The following is a 17573-nucleotide window of genomic DNA, read 5'->3' on the forward strand; positions in this document are numbered from 1 at the left end:
TGTGACCAACTCATTAATTTTTATCTTACCTGTCAACACTTGTATTAGAGCTATTGTTTTAAATCTGTGTGTAATAAATAAAGGCAACTACATGTACGCACTTTCTTTGGACCAGCTTTATTTGCCCTTGTATGAAAGTCATATAAATTTATATGCAGGGATGAAGATGGCTGGATTGATATTGTGGCCATTTTCACTCCTCCTTTTGACGAAGAGCTGTGAAGAAAGAGGCAAACACTCAAATTTTAAATCCAGAATATTTTGATTTGTTCTTTTCCTAATTATAGTTTATGAATGTGTGCATGTTTTGTTAGCCATGTATAGCAATGCAGCACACAAATGTATGGACATACATGTCTTAGTTTTGACTGAACATTCAAATTTAAATTTCTTTTGGGAATTTTTATTTCCATTCAATATGAACATTCACAAGAACGTGAATTTTTTCTGATGAACAAATTGTCACAATGAATGTATTATGGAATAATCATTAAAGAATATATCTAAATGTACATCAACAATATTTCTTCCATCAAACACATACACATTATGAACCTTAAGGGACATCTTTTAAATCTATAAAAAAAAAATTTTGGAGAAAGATGAAATCTATCATTTCTCATTACATGTAAATCACAGCTATAAGCTGTTTCTAAATTTAACAGCACTATAGTGTGACTTTAGCCAATCAAACAGTACTATAGTACTTCTATAGCCAATCAAATTCATTGTCAGAAAAGTTTCCTCTATCCAAATCACCAGTTCTTTAATGTTACTACAGCCAATCAAATTAACTGTTAGAAAATAGCTTTCTCAATCCAAAATCACCAGCACTCTGGTGTAGGCAGAGAGCCAATCAGATTTACTGTAAGAAGATGGTCTCGTCCTTGCGTTTTTTCTGTACCACGGCCCCCGGTTTGTTCTGGGCGTCGGGGTGGTTAGCAAGCTCGGGGGGACAGTTAGATACTGGGCTGGCCATGATCGTCTGCTTCAGGTCGTACAGAACTGCAGAGTCGTGCTCCGCGGAGACGAAGGAAATGGCCACACCGGTCTTACCGGCTCGACCGGTACGTCCAATACGATGTGTGTAATCTATGGAAAAACAGTTTAATACATGTATATGATGCTATTTAAATAAAATCAGTAACTATTTGATGTAATGCTTTTTCCATGCACAGACATCGAGGCTAGTAGCAAAAATAGATGCATAAGGTACAATTATCTCTTTAATAAGAGATACAACTCTCTGGGGTTTAATGACCTTCATTTCTTTCCATAATAGTCAATGGGAATAAATAAAATTTTGCCCCATCAGGCATGCCAAAACTGCACAAACCAATTATACAGTAGTGAAGATTTTTTCAGAAAATCATTATTACAAAAAGCAAAACATCATTTGAGTAAAAGGATGATGAACCTAATTTAGCATCCCGCTTATGATGACCCTGCAAAGTCGAGCAGCAATAAAAAAAAAACACATTTCATAAAGGAATTGTAATTTCTTTATAAAGAACCCACCTTCAATAGATTTGGCCATGTCGTAGTTGATGACCAAGGAGACGTCCTTGATATCTATACCACGACCAGCGACGTCGGTGGCCACCAGGATATCCTTGGTTCCACCCTTGAGACTGGCCAGAGCGAACTCTCTCTGTTCTTGTCCTTTACCACCGTGTAATGTGCAGGCATTGTACTGAAGAAATGGAAAAAAAAAAAAGAGTTCATTTGCGTGTACATCAGACTTATAAATATGGAAAACATGGTCTAGTCTTTAAACAATAATCACTGTAAGCAATGTAATTTTAATTAAGAAATCTAATGCCCTACAATTGCCTCTTCCCATTGTAGTTTCATGTTGTGTTTTGCAAACATCTTATTCCACATCTGGGTATCCATTTTAAAAAACAAAATTTACTTCATAACTTGATTTCCACCAACTCAACTTGCCATTAACAATAAAGAACCTTAGCAAGTACATGTACGTACATAAGTACCCTTATATTTTATTATTAATGAAATCTTCAGTCCACAAAAACTGAAATATTGTGGAATCATTGGAATTTGTGGTGGCTCAATTTTTGTAGTATTTTATGGTAGCCCTCCCCAATGAATAAAAATCCTCAACAAAAACAAATTTTGAAAGGGCTAGCTTTCTTACTGAAACTGAAAACTGACACATCCACGAATTTTCATCCCCACAAATAAAATAAATAAAACCCCATAATCCATGAAAACTGGCCACTACGAATGTAATGATTCCACAGTATTGGTTATCAAATATCAGTATCAAGGCTTTTAAAATGAAAAATAAATTTGAGCTGATCTAAAGTCCTTATCTTTTAAATTCTGACATGGAAAACATTTCGATTCATACTCTGTTAACCTACCCCCATTTTCTCCAGGGACTTAGCCAGCACATCCGCCCCCTTCTTCTGGTTCACAAAGATGATGATGGGCGGCTCGATGCCCTGTTCCAGGATTTGAACCAGTTTCTTCCTCTTCTCCGCGGGAGACACCATGTACACGATCTGTTCCGTTCTTTCGGTGGGTTTACCCACGGATCCAATGTAGACCATCGCCGGTCGCCGTAGATAAGACCTGGCCAGTCTCTCTACCGCCGGGGGCATGGTGGCCGTAAACATGACCGTCTACAAAACAAATGTCAGATATTACATGTACAGTAAAACTTAGTTATAGCTAAGTCTTAGGGACCAATGGATTTACTTCATTATATCCCCGAGTCATTAAGACTTGTTAAGAATTGTTTAAGAATTGTTTAAGAGAGGGGACTCAAAAAAATTTCGCTATATCCGGGAATTTGCTATATCAGTGTTTGTACTAAACAAGTTTTACTGAGTATCATAACCTTCAACTTGAACCCGAACACACTGGGAGACATTACATTAAAACATGCTTATAACGAAGTGCCACGAACAGGCAGTTTTGCTTTGTTATATGCGTAATTAATTATATCCATCAAGTTTACAACATGTAATAAAGTCATGGGAAATGGCTATCACTTTGCTTTAACCATCAATTCATTATAAGAAAGTTACTATAACCATGTTTTACTGTATAACAAACATGAATGTACAGCAAAATATGGTGAAGGCAAATAGCATATAAAGAACTTGCCCTTTCAGCAAAAGTCATACATTTAGCTTCGCACCCTGTCAATATATTTTATTGGTGCAGGGAAAGAATTCTTTAGTTTTATTTTAAAATTTTTGGAGTTAAAAAATTATGCATATATTTAAGGTATATATTTCAGGTGGCTCACTACACTGTGAAATATTTTCTCAAATCAGCAGAAAATTACTTGATTATGATAGATATCATAAGAATTTTTTAAGCCTAATAAGCAAAAAAATGTGCAATGTTTGATAAAAAATTACATTTTCAAAAATTTTATTCAGTTAACATGAACAACAGCTCCAGCTGGATTCAAACTCATGATCTGCAGTTCTGAAGCCCAATACTTTAACCCCTGAGCTACAACAATATACAACCCAAACGAACGACATAATCAGTTAAGAAAATATTTAAATTGCCATCTTGTGACGTAGTGTCTTAAAAAGTATAAGTGTAGGTGTAGTGTGGTACCTTAAAATGAATCAAAAATTTCAACAGGAAATTGGAAAACTTGATTCTAATATATTCCATTGTTCGCTGTTTCTGATAAAAAAAGCTATACCTGGCGGTACTTTTTCTTGGAGCTGAAGTTCTGTAACATCTTCTGGTCATCCTCTGCATCATCATTGTCCGGTTTCTGGTTGGAAACAGGTAGATACTCCAGGATCTTCTGTACGTCCGGTTCAAAACCCATGTCAATCATTCTGTCAGCCTCGTCCATGACCACGTAGGTACACTGAGCCAGAACAAGATACCGGTTCTCCAACACGTCAATCAAACGACCGGGTGTCGCAATTACAATCTGGAAAAATAACAAGACATTGTAGACACCACTTCCCTTCCTGTTTTAAGACAGTGTAGAAAGAACTTCATGTTATAAGTAATTGTAGACATAATTTCCAGTTATAAGACATGGTAGACACTACTTCCTTTTTTAAGACATTATAGCACTCCTTGTGTTACTAAGACCTCAAAATCAAACGTGTTTACTAACTGAAAAAAATATTATAAAGAGGGCTTCAACTAAACGATAACTTGTTTTATGATTTTTCAGTTCACTTTTTTTAAGCATCTACAGTGGAGCCTCAGTTATCCGGACGCTTTCGTTCCCAAGTTCAATCGTCCAGATAGGTGAAGCGTCCGGATATCTGAAATGTGTCGATTGTTGTCACGAATGATAATGCGTTTGTATACAATGGCTCCCAGTTTTGATACTAGGTTTTTTTGCCTTTCATACCATATAGCAACACATGCTAGAGTTGTCTGTTGATATGGACGTGTTTAAGAGATAAAGAACTCTGCGTTATTTTATTATTTTGTCATGAAGTATTAACCGAACAATAATGATAACCGAATCTAGCTAAATTCTTTGTGTCCACGTGTGATACACTGTTGTTCGTAATTTTCCAATTTTTAATAGTGATTTGGGAAGTCAGTGTATTTATACAAGCTACTCATGAGGGTCTAGCACGTAAAAAAGGTGTGAAACTTCATTGACAGGGGTAATAATTTGTACTGAGTAGGGTATCATCAAATTTTACCGTCCGGTTAAATGAAGCAAGATTAGTAGTAAATCAGTGTTTTGTGGTAAAAACAGACCGTCCGGATCCGGAACACGAAATTCCGGATAAATGAGACAAAATAACTTATAAAAGATTTGTTCCCAAATAAAATCGTCCGTAAACTGAAGCGTCCGGTTATCTGGCGTCCGGATATCTGAGGCCCCACTGTATTAATTTTGAAACAAGTCAGTTTGATTTTATTTCTTTTCATGCTAATTTACTGTGTGAGGTCTATCGTCATGCAAATTTTTTATTTTTATGAAAGTCCCATCCAAAAAAACATTGCATAGAGAGTGATTTTTTGTTAGTAGTAAGGAATTTTTTCGTAAAAGGTTTTCAACTTATATACATACACTGTAGCTTCCATTTCAGGCGATAAAAATAAATTCGGGGACATGTTAACCTACCTCACAGCCCTGCCGTAGCTTGAATCCCTGCTCCTCCCTGGATATACCCCCTATGATGGCCACAGTTCGGATGTCAAGGTGCTTGGCAAACTTAATGGTTTCCTCCTCGATCTGCTGGGCCAACTCACGAGTCGGAGCCAGGATAATGGCATACGGACCTTGGTCTTGGTCATCAAATCTGGTTTTAAAAACATGAAAAAATTTTCTTAATGTAAAGGTTGATTATATTCTATAAATTTCTTAATTTATGTGAGTACTTTTTTCCGCAACTCTGCTGTTTTGCATCAAATTGCTCGAATACAAAATCATGAGCATCAGTTTTTTGTCATTATTTCACATAGTTCAAAACTGTCTGAAAAATAATAGTGAGATATTTAAAATCCATGAGGGTTGCTTTTCTGGATTTTAGTGGAAATTAATTCATCACATTTAATAAGGAACCTACCGATTAATCTATTTATATCAGTTTTGTCAATAGTAGATTCATAGAATTTGAAGAGGTTCAATTTGTTTGGTTGATTTGGTGAATCCCTTTCAGTTTCACTCATAAACTGACATCCTTAACATGTTGTATTTATTATCTGATTAAATCCATGAAATAACAGCCCAATGAACCTGTGAAACATTTACAATCCAAGAAAATTGTTCCTGACAGAATTTTAATGACTCCAAATTACTAGTACACTGTATAAACGATAACAGAAATTACACCAAAAATCTTCAAATTATCATGAATATCACGCGGGGGTGTTAAGGAAGCATATGGGCGATTTAGCGTCTTATTTTGACTGTTATATTCAAAATCGTGAAATTAAATAATTATTTTGAATAAGATCAAAAACTTAGTATTATCCTTTAAAATGTATGTCAGTGCAATAAAATCGGGTAGTACATTACTGCCACATTGGTGCATTATCACGTGACAACTATAAATAGCTTAAGTATATTCCTTAACATAAAATGAGATAGAACAACACTACCCCGCGGTTTCAAAAATAAAATAAACATACCAAGTGAAAGCAAAACATCTCAGTTTAATCAAAACCGCTGCTAGAATCGTATGTTTATCCATATTAAAAAGTTATTCATCCGGTTTTCGTAAAACCTTCCCAACTTTTATATAGTTTGCACGGAAAACGGCAAATTGCATTAAAACAACACACAACATGGGATTCTAGCAGCACTTTTCATTTTAAGCATTGAACAAACTAACGATACGTATAAAATTTCAAGTTCAATATATACGGGGTAGTGTTGTTCTAGTCGGATTTTTATATCGTAAAAAACGACAGAGGAAAGCCTGGCCGAGAAATAAAAGAAATTTACATACATGCATCAATCTTATATGAAATACATTTCTGCAACCAACTTATAAAAAGTTTCAAGATTTTCCATAAAAAAATAATTGTTCATTGATCTTCAGTTAAAAATAGAGTTATAAGTAAATAGAAATTTAGTTTTGATGAAAGTTTTGAAAAAAATTAAAAAAACAGGAAAAAAAAGAGTCTCGTTTGGATTTTTTATCATTAGCAAGAACAGGGGAATTGAATTCTTGACGAAAGTTTATAACACAAGGCATGATTTTTTTTCTTACATTACCTTTCAAGTTTGGGAAGGGAGGTGATCCACTTCAGAAGTGGAAACAAGAAAGCGGCTGTCTTTCCACTGCCAGTTTCTGCCACTCCAATGATGTCACGATTTTGTAGACCAATTGGAATAGCCTGTCTTTGAATGGGCGTCGGCTCCTGTAAAAGTATAGAGCTACATGTATTTAAGCGTTCATTTACTCTTTTTGTAATATTCTTAGAAATTCTATATGAGTTTTATTTTAAACTTCCAAAAGCTGATTCATCTAAACAGAAATAACTAGTTCGTGATAGCATTTTGACATTTTACAAATGCAGATGGGGATTTTTTTCAAGTACAAGAACATACATTCTAATACGATTATTTGTTTTTGATTTTATAGTCATAAATTTAACACAAAGTCTCTTTAGATATTCAACTCTGACTTTTTATCCCTCTCCCTACCTGACTTCAGTTTGTAACTTACCTTGTATCCCGCATTTTCGATGACGTCCAGAATTTCTTTCTGTAAGAGACCAGATTCCCTCCAGGAGCGAATCGGGTTAGGAATTCTTCCTCCTTTACAGGAGATGTTGTAATCCTCCTTAAAGATACGCCAGTCTCTCTCCGCCATCTCGTCCAGATTTTTCTCGGACCAGTGACGATCGTCCCATTTCTGTTTCGCTTCCTTCTTGGCAAGGTTTTTCTGATGTTTCCTGTTGCAATATGATACAAAAAGTTAGCGCCCATTGAAAACAAGCAATTTTCAACATCAATAGTTTCATCAATTTAAATGCTCTGATATTGTTTATAAATTTACCTTAATCTTCATACTATAACCAGGATAAAAAAAACTTGATATGCACAACTAATGTATGTGCTAAAGGTTTTTAAAATTAAAGCTGAGTCTGTTCTCAAACTTGCATATTATTTTTCATTTACCATTTGCAGAAGAAAGTACATGAATTTTATTTTGGTATTATATAAATCTCTTCATCTAATTTAAAGGAGACCAAAACAGTCTAAAAGTAGCCAAGACCATAGAACCCCCTTAATCATTATGCATTACATGCACATTATACACAAGTACATTTTTGTTCACTCTTACTCATAATAGATACTGTTTACAGAGTAATTTTCACCCCGTGTAATTTTCGCCCATCTTCACATGCAAACAGTTTTGCTCCGTCTTGAATTTGCCCAGACAAAGTTGTGTTTAAAAAGAGATAATTTGAGCCAATGCAATTTGCCCAGTTTAAAATATGCCCATAGACAAGGAGGACGAAATGGACAAAAATAAAATAGGGGCAAATATTTCCCTGTATACAGTAGATAATCCCTCACTTTTCCTGCTCCTTCTCTTCCGCTGTCCTTCTCTTCTCCAGCAGCTCTCCATAAAACTTGGACTGGTCCTTCTTCTGGGCCTGTAAACAAACAGATTTATATTTATAGACACTGGTCCTTCTTCTGCTTCTTTATACATGGCAATGTATTATTGAAAACTATGAAATAGAATGTGAGATTTTAATATATTAAGGTCTTGGAGCCAGATCTAGGACTTCAATGAATAAAGATTCCACAGTACATGGATTTTTTTCAGATACCATCATACCTTTCCAAATTGTGCAATAAACTGTCTGCTGCATAAATATTCTGAAAGATTAATTGATTTTTTTGGGCCATACCTTGATGTCTATCCCAGCAATGTGGCCTCGCCCAAAGAACTGGACGGTGTGCCGATCCTTGTACAAGAAGTTATAGTCCTGGGATGTGTCATCCCCCGCGTCCCAGTCAAACACAAACTTCCTGTCATTCAGTCGGCGGATACGACGCTTCTTCTTCATGATTCCCAGATATCTTTCCTTTACAAACAGATGATAAAAGACACAATTAATTTTAACTTTAAAAGAAAATTGATACATGTATTACAAATCAGAAATCCATATTTATAAAAGGTTTCTGACATTAATTATCTCTTCCTCTTCTCACTTGTATCCCTATCTATCTTTCTTCCCTTTCTTTTGCCCAAATTCTGTTTTTGTCTCTCCCTCCTCTATATTTGTTTTCTTTTTCTTTTAATCCCAAATTTTCTCTCTCATTCTCTCTCTCTCTCTCTCTCTCTCTCTCTCTCTCTCTCTTACCTTGATGGCTGCTTGTTCTCTCTCCTTGTCTTTATACTCTATCACACTATTCTTTTCTCCCTCTTCTCTTTCCCTCTCTCGTTCCCTCCTCTCTCTATCTCGTCGATCTCTGTCTCTTCTGTCTCTGTAACGGTCATCTGCAACAAAAAATTTTAAGTAATTGATGTTACAGTCTCAAGCCACGGTCTAAAGGCCACAAAGCTTTCATAAGCTAAATATTTTTAAGGAGAATATTGTTGTCTTTTTTTTGCTTTTTTTTCAAATATCTTGTTGAATTTTACTTAGAACAGTAAGACTGCTGAGTCAGCAAATTTTGCAAAATATACAAATTTCTTTACTGTTTCTGTACAACTAATACAAACAATACAGTACAGAGATATGTGGTCCTCACCCTCTCTTCCCTGGTTAAGGTACTCCAGCTGTTTCTTTTTCTCCTCCTCCTGTTTCTTCCTCTGCTCCTCAACAGCCTCCTGTCTCCTCTTCAGCGCCTCGGCTGCTCGCTCCTCTTTGGTCAAAAACTTAGGCTACAATTCAGAGAGAGAGTATTTACAGCTGAACTTTCAAAAATCTATAATATGTTGGAGTGATTTGGAAGTCTTAACTACATGTACTTATATTTTAAATAGACTCTCCTTAACCTGATATCTAAAATTCTTAAAAGATATCTCAATTTTTTCTCAGTCCAATTGAATTTTTTGAGATAACAGGGTTTGACTGCAATTGTACATGTTGGAAAACAAATGAAATAGTAATATTATTGTCTCTTATAGGTGGAACAGTTTTACCTATTCCTCATCCAGTGTTCACCAATAGTCAACAACTTCAAGGCCTTCAGGTTTCTGATTCATATATCACCTTTAGTTTCCTCTATTTATTCACTCCACCCTAACTACAACACATGTACTACATACCTTACTCTGGGCCTCCTCTTCGGCCTTCTTCTTTGCTAGCAGTTCCTCCAGGGAGAGAGGTACTTTCTTCACTTGCTCTTTTTTTTCTTCTTCATCTTCATTCTTTTCCTTTTTCAACCTAACAAAGACACCCAGATCCTCATTATGTAAAGAAATAAACAATTAAGTGTAAAGACCAATTTATTTTTATTTTTGTTTATTGCTGAAACACTAAAACAACCTTGTATAAGATGAAAAGAAACATTACATTATGTTTTTTAAATGCAAAATTTTATATGTTAAACGTACCGTACATGTATTTATCATTCCTCATGAATTTTTTTACAGTATTCCTCTCATAGGTGTAAACATGGGGTGGAGAAAAATTTGGGTATTTCTATAGAGAGCTCTTCTTTTAAAGAAGATCAATACAGCCTAAATATTGCCACAACTATAGAGCTCTCTTAAAATTGATGGTATGGTATTAGAGGAGGTTGATGGGGGGAAGCTGTAAGAATGGCGGGGAGAAAAATTCGGGTATTTTCCTTTATTTTTATATGAAGAGCACTTTATCTAAAGGAGATCAACACAACCTAAAAATTGTCACAATTATCAAGACCTCTTAAAATTGAATGTATGATGCTAAAGGAGATTGATGGGGGAGAGGTGTAAGCATTGGGGTGGAGGAAAATTTTGGTATATTCCTATTTTAATATAAAGAAGATTAATACAGCCTAAAAATGGCCATTACTACCGAGCCCTTTTAAAATTGAATGGGGTAGAGGAAAATTTTCTCTCACCCTCGGTCTTTATCTGACTTGCTGTCCCTGTGTTTTTTCTTGTGTCTGTCTCGGCTACGACTGCGGCGTCTCTCGCGGCTCCTACTTCTCTGACGCTGCCTGTCACGACTTCTTGAGCGGTGTCTGATAAAATTCAATGGACCAGAATTATAATTATCTGCAAGTATTCTAAACCAGGAAAAACTGTTTAACAATGTTCATAAACATTATAAGCTACACATAAATGTATGGGAAAAGGTTGTTTAAAAGTTGTGGATATTTTTTCAGTAACAGAAAACAGAAATATTTCAACAAAAATACTTTTTGCTACATGTATGTACATGTAAAAATATTTCCACTCAGATAATTTTCCATATGACTCAGAAGCAATTAATTTAATTTTACTCATTTCATGAAATTTTTAAATTTAAAACATCTTCCTACATTACCTCTCCCTGCTGCGAGATCTGTGTCGTTTCCGCTTCCTGTCTCGAGACTTTGACCTTGATCTGTCTCGCTTCTTATCGACATCATGACTTTTGCTCTCCTCAACATCCATTATCACAATCTGAAAATAAAAAATTGTAGGTTTTGTACATGAACTTTGCATGGTAAATGAATACATCTCTGGATGTATGCTTCAATCAAGATGGTGCTTCAATTAAGAAACAAGACTAGTTCTATGTGCATCTATCAAATTATCAGATGGAAAATAAAAACATTAATGTATCAAGGAACTGATCTTTCAGATACTGAATAAAGTATTCAATTTTTTTACCGGTAGTCAACATATAAATTAAATTGAAAAACCATGAAATAATGAATAAAGATTTTCAGAATCCCATAATTCTCTTCGGCTATTTTCAAAGATAAAACTTGTAAGTTTTGAATGGGAAACATGACCTCATAATGTAGACTGAGCATGCGACGTTTAGTTTAACTTCTGCTCATGATTTGAGTAGGCACCTACTGTGTGTGTTTTCAATAATTTTTGGTCTACAAAAATCAAACTGAACTGTGTTAAATCAGTCCAACGGTCACATCGTTTACATATTATGAAAAATGATTAATAACAATGCACTGGCTAGAAATGGTACTTGGCAAGAACTGGTCAAATCCCAGTACCAACTAAACTAGCTAATAATGCTAGGGATGTTGCTGTACTGAGCCTTTTAACTATAAACACACTATTACAATTCATATAGGTACCCAGTATTTTTGTAAAAATGTTGCCTTAAGTTTTTGTGCTGTCTTTTGGGCTTATTCTGCATAGATTCAACTGGTTTTTGCTCAATTGTAGGAATTTCGTTACATGTGTAAGACATAGGCCTAATTTATTTGTTTTTAATCCTTCTACTTGATTTGAAAGTATATGCTTTAGTCTAAAATACACCACAGAAAACTAACTTAGTAACTATTTATAAAATAACAAATTCCGATGGCCATGTTTTGTCTCTCTATCCTCAAGCAATTGGACCAAGAATTCTGATACTATATTCAAACAAACACCCTCTTTACATATCAAAGTATTCCCTCTTCTTTAATCATCATATTTACCTTCTGACAAACTCCTTATCTCAAATAACTTTGAAAAATCTTCCTTTTTTCCGAAGCCGTAAACGATTTACAATCGAACCCAGGGCGCAGCCATGTTGATTTTGAAAATTAATTCGTACCTCGAATAGTTCGGTTTTATGTATCTTACATCGTCTGAACCCACGGGTTTTCTCTCCGTTACTCTGTTTTCAGTGGGTTCCGACGATGATTTGCAACAAATCTTTTTTTTTTCACTAAGGTTTAACGAAAGCTTAAGACCTTTATATGTAAAGTCGTGGATTTTTCATTTGAAATTTTGATATTTAAAAATAAATTTAATGTTTATTTATTAAGGTCTTCCGTTTCCAACGGAAGACCTTGTACTGATTCTGATGGGTCTTCTTCATTAGGGTCTTCCGTTTCCAACGGAAGACCCTATTGTTTTTCTTCGGATTCTTTTTCATTATTATTATTCTTCCTCTGACTTTTTTGGTGGCTTATATCTCATAAACTATTCAACCGATTTCCACGAAATTTTCAGGACTTATAGAGCATCAACGGCGCTACATATTGTTATATTTTCATATGATGACGTCACTTCCGGTTTCATATATTGACGATTTTATAAATTTTTAAGGGTCATTTTGTCCAAGCATCTCCTCCGAAACTAATTAAGACAAAAGCTTGAAATTTACAGGGATTGTAGATGAATGTTTGTAGATGTACCCCCTTGCTTCCGTTAATAAAAATTGCTTAAGGCCTTGAAGCTCGCCCGAACCTGAAAATTAGCACTAAAATTTTCCACAAAATTTTAGAACATTTTTTGTATTAACTTTTTATGTATACATATTTTGTTAAAACATGTAATGCAAAAGATGTTAAAATTTGCAAGACCTATAACTTGATTTCAAGAAAAAGGGGCTGTCCCCTCAAATTAGGGGCCAAGAGGACTCTAAAGTCTTCTTATAATACCTCTTAACTGAACAATAGTTTGTTATCAATTATAGAAGCAAAAATGTTCATTGTAGAGTTGTTTATCTATACAGTACCATACCTAAGTTATGTGTTACGTAATTAGGGGTTTCAAGGGGCCAGAAGTTCGAAACTTTGATCATTTATATTGGAAAAAGGAGAACTATTTTAAAAAGCAATGTAGAACAAAAGTTGCTCAAAATGATGTTATGTACAATATGCCACCTTAATTTTTTTTGTTGATGCCCAATTTAGGAGTTAAAGGGTCGGCCCTAAAAAAACATTTGTACAGATATCTCGAGAACGGTTAACACTTTGTAAACACTGGTTGAACAAAATATGTTTATATTTGCAAGACCTTTAATTTGATAATAAGAAAAAGGGGCTGGCCCCTCAAATTTGGGACCAAGAAGGCTGTAAAGTCTTCTTACAATAACTCTTCACTGAACAATAATTTGTTATTAATCATAGAAGCAAAAATGTTCACTGTACAGCTGTTTATCTTTACAGTACCATACCTACGTCATATGTTACGTAATTATGGGTTTCAAGGGGCCAGAAGTTTAAACCTTTTATCATTTATATCTGAAAAAGAGAAATATTTTGATAAGCAATGTAGAACAAAAATTGTTCAAAATAATGTTCTTAACAAAATGATACCAAAAATTTTGTTGTTAGTGGCCCCGGTAAGGGGTTAAAGGGTCGGCCCCTAAAACACAGTTGTTTAGATATCTCGAGAACGGTTTACAATTCGTGAACACTTGTAGAACAAAATATGTTTATATTAGCAAGACCTTTTATTTGATATCAAGAAAAAAGGACTGGCCCTTCAAATTAGGGGCTAAAAGGGCTTCTAAGTCTTTTTATACTAACTCTTTTTAAGCGATAATTTGATATTAATCATGAAGCAAAAACAAACGTAGAAATTCGTTTTAAAATCGGACGATACACTACAGAGAAATTGGGGTTTAAAATTTGATTTTTCCGGAAATTTTGATTCCGCGTTTTTGGTTTAAAAAATAGCACAAAATTAAATGTAAAATTAACTTGTACCACAAATAATTGTTAAGCCATACTTGAACACATTCGGATTTTTTTGTTGAGACGTTCTTGAAATCGAAAAGGTTTTAATTAAGTCGTACTTAAAATCATTCGGATTTTGTTAAGTCGTACCAAGAATTATTCGAATTTTTTTCTCATTTTTTAGTTACTCTTGTTATTGGTTTAGGAACTCTGCTTTTAACAGGTAATTCTAGCTTTACTTTGGACATTAACGGAAGACCAACTCGTTGCTTTGCAAATTTTTCGAAAAAAATGAATTTTCTGATCAAATCAAAAACGAATATGCGTTTTGTAGAGCTTATTAAGCTGAATCTAACACCGAACGCCGTTTTAAAATCGGACTATGCATTACAGAGATATCGGGGTTTAAAATTGATTTTTCCGGAAATTTTAGTTCCGCGTCCTTGGTTTAAAAAATAGCGTAATGTTCAAAGTAAAATTAATTCGTACCAAAAATAATTGTAAAGTCTTCCTTGAACACATTCGGATTTTTATTAGTTATTTTTCTTCTTCTAGACGTTTTTAAATCCTCAAAAACTTTTTTGTTTGTCATTTGATTTCATACAAATTTTCACAGTATATTGTAAATTGAATTAGGTTTCTAGAGCACCAAAAAAATTGAAATCGCAACTTCCGGTTTTGAGTTATTCCCCTTTTTCTAAAATTTTAGGGGCGTTAGTTTCCAGACAAAGGCTCCGAAATGGTCCGTAGCAAATAATTTATAGTTAAAAATCTCTATTATTGACACTTTGAATATTGTCCTCTGATTTTTAGATTTTAGTTTCTTCCAATTATTCCACTCGAATTAATCAATCGAAATCTATGTTTTAAAAATAGCAAAATTTTTCTCATGTTTTAGCTTCGTAACTTTTTAGTTTGAAATATTTCCTAAATACATATAGAACAAAAGTTGTGCATAATGTTAAGGGCTTTCATTTGACACCAATAAAAAAGGGCTGGCCCCTTAAATTAAGGGCCAGTAGCCCTCAAAAGATTTTGCTTAATAACTCAAAAACGGTTAGGATTTCGATATTGCTGTCGCTGAAAAAGTTGTTTGTTGGGATCTCATAAAGGTCGTTACAATGTTATTTTGTAAGTGATTTGTGTAGTATGAGTGTAAAAAGCTTTACATGTTAACATGTACCTGCTTTCATTTGGCAAGTTAACGAAAGTCTTTGCGCGTAAAACTGGCAAAAAGTTACCAGAGAAAGTATGATGGTTTATACAGGAGGATTTAATTCATGAGAAAAAAATTAGAACACATGCTTCTTTTTTTTTTATAGAGGTTAAAGTCATTGTCGTTTAGTTCTTATAGTGCACAATCCTTAAAGACGAGAATTGAAACATTCTTTTTCTTTTCTAGTAAAACACAAAATACTTATTGAAAAAAAATTCTATGCATTACATTTTAGTTATCATACTGCATGCATTTAAAATCCACCTTGAATCAGAGATGTGTATTATTACGTAAGCTATCCCTCGCCAACGGCCGAGAAAATCTGTCACCATGGTCGCGGCTGGACTACCTAGCGGCCAGCGGTTATCTAATACACGAGAGTTGCGTCTCTCATATATGAGTTAAGTTAGCTGCGAACTGAAGAATTATTTCAGTTTTGATTACACATAAAGGTTTATTCTTCAATTGGATTAAACGATAGGGTGTCAATTAAGAAATCGTTCAGTTAATTAATAAAAGCAATGCCATTCTCAATCTAATGCAATATCAGACATATATATCAATGGTGGGTTTTAAGTAAAAAAAGAATTTCTATTTGATAGAATTAAGTCATTAATTTGCAAACTTTTCAAATCTTCCTAGGTTCTTAGCTGTGCGTGTGTATGCGTTAAACCTTTATGTAATCTATCCTTCGCCCGCGGCCGAGGAAATCATCCACGGCTGCACTAGTTATCTAATACACAAGATTCGCACCCGCACACTTACATGAATATGAACGTGTTTGAGTTTATATAGCCGTTAATACACTGTACACTGCTTTAATTTTATGTTATAAAAGTTTGTTCATTTTGTATTTAGTTAGTTTAAAAAATGGAGAGTAAATTAAAAAGTCGTTCTGAAAATTAATAAAAGCGATATCACTCCAAATCGGAAATACTCGTGAGACATATTTGAATGGTTGGTTTGTAAGTCTTAAATGTTTTAAAAACTGTACAAATAATGTTTTCAATCATATTAAAACCTTTAAATGATGATCATCCCTAGCTCGCACATGGCCGAGGAGATCCCGCGCAAGTGACCTCTACATGTACATATGTACCTTATCACGCGTGCATGTTTGGTATTTTGTACGAACACAACTATTTTTATTATGTTTTAAACTATTATATTGGTTTAAGATGAACAGAAAAATTAATTTTACTCGTACAGTTGATTTAGCATTGATTTATACGACAGCGTACAAGGTAATTTAAAAAAATCAAATCAAATTATGATCAAAGTGTCATGCTTGCGGTTGGTGCTGACACGATAAAAGAATGCCCTGAATTAAGGCATACGGTGATTATTTTAAAGAATATTCACATGAGTTTTGAAACAAGTTTTGTTTAGATTCTATCGGTCACATAATAATAACTTCTGTAGTGTTTCTACATGCATGGTCGTTAGTTTCATTGTGAAAACGAACTTATTTCTGTGTTGCCTACCCACCTCCCCGCTGCCAAGTGCTTTTTTTTTTAATTCCAGATCTGTCGAAAATCATTTGATAGTGACGGCTTCTTATGTGTAACATTTTCTCCTGAGCGTGTTTCTCTTTCCCACCCGTTTTTTTATTCGTTCAGTCTTTGTAAATTTCAACTTTTTTTATTGCGTAAATTCAATCGCCACGTGCTACCGAAAATCTTGTGTCACTTTGAACAGCGCAATAATCTCAGAACATATATAGCCCCAGCTTATTTATGGCTGCAGATCATCAATTGTTATGTAATTAATCAACAGTTCGAAGGGTGCTTTCTTTAAAGTGGTCAATTATCAAACAACAAGACTTTCATTTTCACATTAAAGGTGCGAGATCGTAATATGAGAACGTGGCTATAATAAATTAACATGTCGAACACGCTAGACTTCTATTATATATAGTTATGAACAGAATAATGTATATTATAATTAAAAGTTTTAAGTCAAATGTAATTTTTTCTTGGGATAAGATGTTATGAAATACGACTACATTATGCTATGCAGGTGGTCGCCATAGAAATCATCAAAGTATTGCAAGTTAGGACAGATTAGTTTACTTGACTTACAGACTATAATATAGCGACATATCTGCCTCCAAAAAATATATGCGCTTCTCAAAGTAACACTTCAGTGAGATGGACATGTGTTCTTGGGGATTTTCTTTATTGCTAATTATATGAAAATTGAATTTACAAAAAAGTTGTATTGAAGTTGTGTGCTATGAGGATGTCATGCAACTTAATTTACTTACAAGGTTAGCTACAGCCAGTGGAATACTAATTTTAGTTCAACAATGATTACCCAATCTATTAAAATACAAGATAAATAGAGAAG

General features: G+C 34.3%; 1 protein-coding gene across 1 annotated transcript; it reads right to left on the reverse strand.

The window, feature by feature from the left end:
* Positions 1–387: 387 nt before the first annotated feature.
* LOC128162919 (probable ATP-dependent RNA helicase DDX23) lies at positions 388–12153 on the reverse strand. The gene is made up of 15 exons (XM_052826338.1): positions 12035–12153; positions 10927–11045; positions 10499–10621; positions 9720–9837; positions 9200–9332; positions 8809–8945; positions 8353–8529; positions 8012–8091; positions 7155–7383; positions 6701–6846; positions 5102–5279; positions 3695–3934; positions 2388–2648; positions 1519–1693; positions 388–1092 (listed from the first exon to the last, which is right to left on the reverse strand). Exons 2-15 carry the CDS (start codon positions 11034–11036, stop codon positions 863–865), a joined length of 2337 nt encoding a protein of 778 aa, XP_052682298.1. The 5' UTR covers positions 11037–11045; positions 12035–12153; the 3' UTR covers positions 388–862.
* Positions 12154–17573: the final 5420 nt, after the last annotated feature.

This window comes from Crassostrea angulata, chromosome 9 (assembly GCF_025612915.1).
Source record: "Crassostrea angulata isolate pt1a10 chromosome 9, ASM2561291v2, whole genome shotgun sequence".
Classification (NCBI taxonomy): domain Eukaryota; kingdom Metazoa; phylum Mollusca; class Bivalvia; order Ostreida; family Ostreidae; genus Magallana; species Magallana angulata.

What these genes read in the sequence shown, in the direction of transcription:
- LOC128162919 (XM_052826338.1), bottom strand. Translation starts at nt 11,036, where the DNA reads ATGGATGTTGAGGAGAGCAAAAGTCATGATGTCGATAAGAAGCGAGAC. An exon ending in AAGTCAGATAAAGACCGAGG is followed by an intron (nt 9,838 to 10,498) that starts GTGAGAGAAAAT and finishes TGTCTTTGTTAG; the next exon opens with GTTGAAAAAGGAAAAGAATG. An exon ending in CCTTAACCAGGGAAGAGAGG is followed by an intron (nt 8,946 to 9,199) that starts GTGAGGACCACA and finishes TTTTTGTTGCAG; the next exon opens with ATGACCGTTACAGAGACAGA.